Source organism: Oncorhynchus tshawytscha, linkage group LG14, assembly GCF_018296145.1.
Source record: "Oncorhynchus tshawytscha isolate Ot180627B linkage group LG14, Otsh_v2.0, whole genome shotgun sequence".
Classification (NCBI taxonomy): domain Eukaryota; kingdom Metazoa; phylum Chordata; class Actinopteri; order Salmoniformes; family Salmonidae; genus Oncorhynchus; species Oncorhynchus tshawytscha.
The window spans coordinates 2,016,844-2,024,028 of NC_056442.1; the positions used below are offsets into that span (position 1 = coordinate 2,016,844).

The following is a 7,185-nucleotide window of genomic DNA, read 5'->3' on the forward strand; positions in this document are numbered from 1 at the left end:
GTTGCGGATGGTTGTGAAAGAGCCTGGAATCGAACCAGGGTCTGTAGTGATGCCTCTAGCACTGAGATGCAATGCCTTAGACTGCTGTGCCACTCAGGAGCCCAGGTGGTTTAATTAGAAGGTACTAAAAGACAAGGCAAAGGCATGAAAAAAAGTGGCGTTTTGTCTGGTTGGAACCCATATTGAAACAGGTCAAAACTTGGTCCAGGTAATGTGGCTCAAAGATCTCGTATTTTAACATAAAATATTTTGTAATATACTGACTGACAACGGTTTTCCATGAAATGCTCCAATACGACAGGTGGCGCTATTGTAATGAAGTCTTTTTTCACCGACCAACTTTAGTGAAACGACAACAAGGTCGCTATCAGCCGGTACGCAGAATCAGAGAGAGAGAGGTTTCAAACAACATTTATTTGATAAAACGAACAGCTAGACTTTCATAACCATTGCCAATATGTCCAAACTACAGTTGTTGAATGTATTCGTCACCGAGCGTTTATCAGCAGCTGCTGTGGAGATATTCGTGGTCGTGGAGAAGATTATAGCGGAGTATCAGGAAGAAATCTGCCGTTCAGCTGAGGCGAATGAGCGTCTACGGAGGCTGTTGGACATGGTTAGCAAACCAGAAATAACGTTACACAGAGGTTTGTAGCGTAAGGCAGTTGTTGTAACGAGATTTGACATATAGACTAGGTGCATGTGGCACGTTGTGTTATGCCGAAGGAGATAAGCTATACGGACATGCCTTGTGCCCAAATTGATGACGTATGTCGAGTGGAGACGAATGGATTCGGTTCAGTCAGTCGTCCTGGTGAGACTAGTTGATGATGGCTAGTTGTCAACGACCGCATTTATTTCGATGGGCAAGGGAGAAATAACTTGTATTATTGGTCACAATTCTAGATATCAACGTGACCTGCCAATTAGCTAAGGTAACGAATTAAAAACTCGATCCATTGGAATACTGCGTTACAAATGCTTATTTCAAAGAGCGCTCCGTAAGCCACGTACCAGTGTTTGAAAACTAGGTATGTTGCACTGGAAAACATTTGAATATGGAAAAAAAGCCATACATTTGGGTCCGCCATGGTTCAGTGTAGCTTAGTAATGCTAAAATATTTGAGACCAGTGTGTTGCAGTTAATTTCGTCTTTAACATAAGTTAAATATCTTTGACTACTAAATGGAATATACAGTGCATTCGGAAAGCATTCAAACCCCTTCCACATTTTGTTACATTACAGCCTTATTCTAAAATGGATACAATTTAATTTTATCCCCATAAATCTACACACAATACCCCATAATGACACAGCGAAAACAGGTTATACATGTTACATTTACATAAGTATTTAGACCCTTTGGTATTAGACTCGAAATTGAGTTCAGGTGCATCCTGTTTCCATTGATCATCCTTGAGATCTTTCAACAACTTGATTGGAGTCCACCTTTGTTAAATTCAATTGATTGGACATGATTTGGAAAGGCTGTCTACCTGTCTACATAAGGTCCCACAGTTGACAGTGCATGTCAGAGCAAAAACCAAGCCATGGGGTCAAAGGAATTGTCTGTAGAGCTCTGAGACAGGATTGTGTCGAAGCACAGATCTGGGGATGGGTACCAAAACATTTCTGCAGCATTTTAAGGTCCCCTAGAACACAGTGACCTCCATCATTCTTAAATGGAAGAAGTTTTGAACCACCAAGTCTCTTCCTAGAGCTAGCCACCTGGCTAAACTGAGCAATCAGGGGAGAAGAGCCTTGGTCAGGGAGGTGACCAAGAACCCGATGATCACTCTGACAGAGCTCCAGAATTCCTCTGTGGAGATGGGAGAATCTTCCAGAAGGACAACTATTCCCTGCAGCACTCCACCAATCAGGGCTTTATGGTAGAGTGGCCAGACGGAAGCCACTCCTCGGTAAAAAGCACATGACAGCGCACTTGGAGTTTGCCAAAAGGCACCTAAAGGATTCTCTTTGGCCTGAATGCCAAGTGTTACATCTGGAGGAAACCTGGCACCATCCCTACGGTGAAGCATGGTGGTGGCAGCATCATACTGTGGGGATGTTTTTTCAGCGACAGGAAGACTAGTCAGGATTGAGGGAAGATGAACGGAGCAAAGTACAGAGAGATCCTTGATGAAAACCTGCTCCAGAGCGCTCAGGACCTCAGGCTGGGGCAAAGGTTCACCTTCCAACAGGACAACGACCCTAAGCACACAGCCAAGATAATGCAGGAATGGCTTTGGGACAAGTCTCTGAATGTCCTTGAGTGGTCTGGCCAGAGCCCGGACTTGAACATCTCTGGAGACCTGAAAATAGCTGTGCAGCGAAGCTCCCCATCCAACCTGACAGATCTTGAGAGGATCTGTAGAGAAGAATGGGAGAAACTCCCCAAATACAGGTGTGCCAAGTTTCTAGCTTCATACCCAACAAGACTCAAGGCGGTATTCGCTGCCAAAAGCGCCTCAACAAAGTACTGAGTAAAGGGTCTGAATACTTATGTAAATGTGATATTTCCTTTTTTTTTGGTCATAATGGGGTATTTTGTGTAGATTGATGAGGGGGAAAAAACAATTGAATCGATCTTAGAATAAGGATGTAACGTAACAATGTGGAAAAAGTCAAGGGGTCTGAATACTTTCTGAATGCACTGTACTGTACCAATGTTTACCACCTGAATTATTGGGATCATCTGGTTACCACCAGTGTTTGGAATACATTGAGCTCGTTGACAAAAACCGACCATGGGAGGCCTTTTCACACGGGGATGTATTTGTCAAAGGTCCCGATGAGGTTCTATTGGAAAAAGGTTGATAGCAGTGAATGTCATAATGATTTACTGTTACAGTATTTCTAAGTAGCAGACATATCAGACAGGGAAACTAAGAGCATTCAGATGTTTCTGCCTGACTGGCACTCTTTACCTGAGTTAACATGTTCTTGTGATCACAACAAAACTACTTATTTCACTGAACTTGAGATTTAAATAAATAAAACTACTTATTTCACTAAACTTGAGATTTAAATAAATAAACTACTTATTTTACTAAACTAGAGATTTAAATAAATTGTGATTCTTTAAAAAGATGGGCCTGACTGACATGGACTGTTTCCTCACCTTATTCTCCTTATGGTTATCCGTGGTTGTTGGTTACTCAGATAAAAACGGAATGAATCTGAACAATCTCACAAGTTCCTACTTTGGCAGACAAGTTTCAAATTCATCACATTAAATCATCTCAGTCAGATCACGTGAAGGGGAAGGAGTTCCCATAGTTTGTTTAGCGACCCTTTACGAAAACATAAGAGAGCTAGTTACAATGATTGACTGAACAGAATCCGTGTCTCCACTCAACTCTTGCTGCGCGACATGCATCATCAATTTTGTGCACCAGGCGTGTCCGTATAGCCTCTCCCATGCCAAAGAGCTTTGTCTCTTCCTCTGTCGTTAGTTACCACAGCCACAAAGCCATAAATTCCGCCTATTTCAAAAATGTATCTTAAAATGTTAAACCTAACCTTAACGACACCTTAAATTAAGATCAATAATTAAAATGTTCGTTTTCACAATTTAGCCAATTTTGACTTTGTGGCTGTGGTAACTAGTGGAAACCCTCTTCCTCTCTGGCTATGCACACCCTTGAACGCAACTCCTGGTTCGCCAACATTGCTTTGTTAAGTCACGTGCTGGGGTACCGGGTATAAGGCACTCCTGTCCTGTAACCAAAATCTAAAACGGACCCTTACCTTAATTCTAACCATAAACTTAATGTAATTTGAACAAATTCTGAAGTTAAATATATTTTTTGTAGGTCAAGGAGTGTCAGTATAGCCTTTTCCGTGCTGTAGTGTAGACTAGTCAACAAACTAGTTTGAGCACAGAGGTCTTCCTAACAAAATGACAGATATATTAAGTCTATATTGATTGAATATATTTTTTCCCCTCCAGACTTCCAGGTACTGTCTCCTGCCGTTCCCCCTGAGCAGCAGGAGTGGAGCCCCAGTCTAGAGCAGGAGGACCCAGAACCCACACACATTAAAGAACAACAGGAGCTCAGACTCAGTCAGGAGGACTCACCTCAGCACTCACATCTTTACCAAAACCAAACTGTGGATTATGGAGAGAGGAGCACTCTACCTATCATCATAACTGAAGAGATCAAAACAGAACCTGATGAAGAGGGCTACAGAGTAGCAGAACCAACCAGTGATCAGCCCCTTTCAGTTCATCCAGACTACTCTGCTGCAGTGGAGAAGCCATATCAGTGTAAACAATGTGGCAACAGCTTCACATGTAAGGGACACTTGACCATCCATTCAAGAACACACATAGGAGTGAAATCTTATCTGTGCAAACAATGTGGCAAAAGCTTCATCCAGAAAGGTGACTTGGACAGACATACAAGGGTACACACAGGAGATAATCCATACCAGTGCAAACAATGTGGCAAAAGGTTTAGCCAGAAGGGAAGCTTGACAGTCCATTCAAGGATACATACAGGGGAGAGACCATATCAGTGCAAAGACTGTGGCAAAGCATTCAACCAGAAGATAGAATTGACATTGCATATGAGAGCTCATACAGGAGAGAGACCATATATCTGTCCTGTATGCAAGAAAGGTTACATCGCATTAAGCTATTTAAGACGTCATCAGCGTGTTCACACAGGGGAGAAACCTTACCAGTGCAAAGAATGTTACAAATGCTTTGGGTATAAACATCGTCTAACATCACATATGAGCACTCATACTAAAGGGCATAAATGATATTACTACACTGAGTGCAATAATAGCCTGAAATTAATCTGAAATGAAAACAACAAATTAACATTTTGTCATTGTGAATTTCTTAATACGTCCAACTTGAATAATTATGTTCTGTTTTCTGGCAATTGACAACAGAACAAACTGAGTAATGTGTGTTGAGGGGAAATCACCAGTTAGCATCAGATTGGTAAACTGAATCTAGCTCTCAGTTTCAGGGACCTACCCTCCAGGACACTGCTGGCTTCAGGAAGTCCTCACAGCTGTATCTAGCAGAGAACACACTCCTGTTCTCCGTATACACAAATAACAACTGTATGCAAAAACAGTGACCTCACCTTCAAATACTTGTATGCGGATGACATGGCTCTGGTTGCTTGCCTGGATGGCAAATCCAGCTCAAGTTTCTCCCAGTTAATTGATGACCTCGTGACATGTTCTGACAATATCTTCAATGACGTCCATTTCACCAAGACTAAAGAACAATGCCTTGGTGGTAAGATGCGGAATAATGCAAGCGAACACACACTGACCATGGTGTAAAGATCCCTGATCGAGAGTGTTCTCACCTCCACCTGGTATGGGAATTGGGATCCTCTCGTTCAGGGACAGGAGTAAACTGGCAAAAGTTGTCAGTCAGGTCAGCAAAATAGTCAGCAGCAAAACAGACCACAACTGCAAGAACTGTACACACAGAACATTACAAGGAAAGCACTCCAGGTCTTCAACGACCACACCCGCCCACTGCATTATCCTTCCAAATGCTGCCGTCTGGTTGGAGATGAAAGGTGCCACTCGCACGGAAGAATGGCTGGAGAAATCCCCTCCTCAGTGGCAATTCTAAATAAGATGAACTGACATGTAAATGCTTCATGTAATGTGTATGTTTTCATCAATTTAATGTAAGCCAGAGCGCCAAAGACACTTTCCCATTCTGTGCAAACTTAATGGACCAAAACGTTTTCTAATCTCATCTTTCTAAACAACAGGAGTTCTTGTTCAATTGTTTAACAATGACATACGGGACGTTTGGGCCACTATCACATCTGTACTGACAGCTGCATGTTAGAATATTGATGTAGCCTATCACATCTGTTTTGACGTAATCCAGGAAACAAACTACTTCCAGTGTAACCCGCTAGAGTCCATTGACACATCGGTGTGTCAATCTAAGTAACATAATAAAAAAATCTGTCAGTTTAAGCTAGAGATGTTTTTTTTGTTGCATTGGATGCTTCTCAATCCGCCTATGTTGCACTTCTGCATTGGTGGCTAACGGTGGCAGAGCTAGAGCGATGTTTGTCAGACCATGTGACCTCGGTCTTCTCACAAAAATGTCTATCAGTGTAAACAATGTGGCAACAGCTTCACATGTAAGGGACACTTGACATTCCATTCAAAGATACACATACGGGAGAGACCATGTCAGTGCAAAGACTGAGAAAGCCTTCAACCAGAAGATAGAATTGACATTGCATATGAAAGTTCATACAGGAGAGAGACCATATACAGTGGGGCAAAAAAGTATTTAGTCAGCCACCAATTGTGCAAGTTCTCCCACTTAAAAAGATGAGAGGCCTGTAATTTTCATCATAGGTACACTTCAACTATGACAGACAAAATGAGAAGAAGAAAAATCCAGAAAATCACATTGTAGGATTTTTAATGAATTTATTTGCAAATTATGGTGGAAATTAAGTATTTGGTCACCTACAAACAAGCAAGATTTCTGTCTCTCACAGGCCTGTAACTTCTTCTTTAAGAGGCTCCTCTGTCCTCCACTCGTTGCCTGTATTAATGGCACCTGTTTGAACTTGTTATCAGTATAAAAGACACCTGTCCACAACCTCAAACAGTCACACTCCAAACTCCACTATGGCCAAGACCAAAGAGCTGTCAAAGGACACCAGAAACAAAATTGTAGACCTGCACCAGGCTGGGAAGTCTGAATCTACAATAGGTAAGCAGCTTGGTTTGAAGAAATCAACTGTGGGAGCAATTATTAGGAAATAGAAGACATACAAGACCACTGATAATCTCCCTCGATCTGGGGTTCCACGCAAGATCTCACCCCGTGGGGTCAAAATGATCACAAGAACGGTGTGCAAAAATCCCCAAACCACACGGGGGGACCTAGTGAATGACCTGCAGAGAGCTGGGACCAAAGTAACAAAGCCTACCATCAGTAACACACTACGCCGCCAGGGACTCAAATCCTGCAGTGCCAGACGTGTCCCCTTGCTTAAGCCAGTACATGTCCAGGCCCGTCTGAAGTTTGCTAGAGAGCATTTGGATGATCCAGAAGAAGATTGGGAGAATGTCATATGGTCAGATGAAACCAAAATATAACTTTTTGGTAAAAACTCAACTTGTCGTGTTTGGAGGACAAAGAATGCTGAGTTGCATCCAAAGAACAC

General features: G+C 42.3%; 1 protein-coding gene across 1 annotated transcript; it reads left to right on the forward strand.

The window, feature by feature from the left end:
• The first annotated feature begins 345 nt into the window (after window positions 1–345).
• On the forward strand, window positions 346–5,961 carry LOC112266344 (zinc finger protein 664-like). Its single transcript, XM_024443732.2, has 2 exons — window positions 346–647; window positions 3,954–5,961. The coding sequence occupies exons 1-2, from the start codon at window positions 458–460 to the stop codon at window positions 4,769–4,771; spliced, it is 1,008 nt and encodes a 335-aa protein (XP_024299500.1). The 5' UTR covers window positions 346–457; the 3' UTR covers window positions 4,772–5,961.
• Window positions 5,962–7,185: the final 1,224 nt, after the last annotated feature.

Excerpts from the sequence above, each read along its gene's own strand:
- LOC112266344 (XM_024443732.2), top strand. The coding sequence starts at position 458 with ATGTCCAAACTACAGTTGTTGAATGTATTCGTCACCGAGCGTTTATCA. Across the intron at positions 648-3,953 it reads AGAAATAACGTTACACAGAG|ACTTCCAGGTACTGTCTCCT; the intron begins GTTTGTAGCGTA and ends TTTCCCCTCCAG.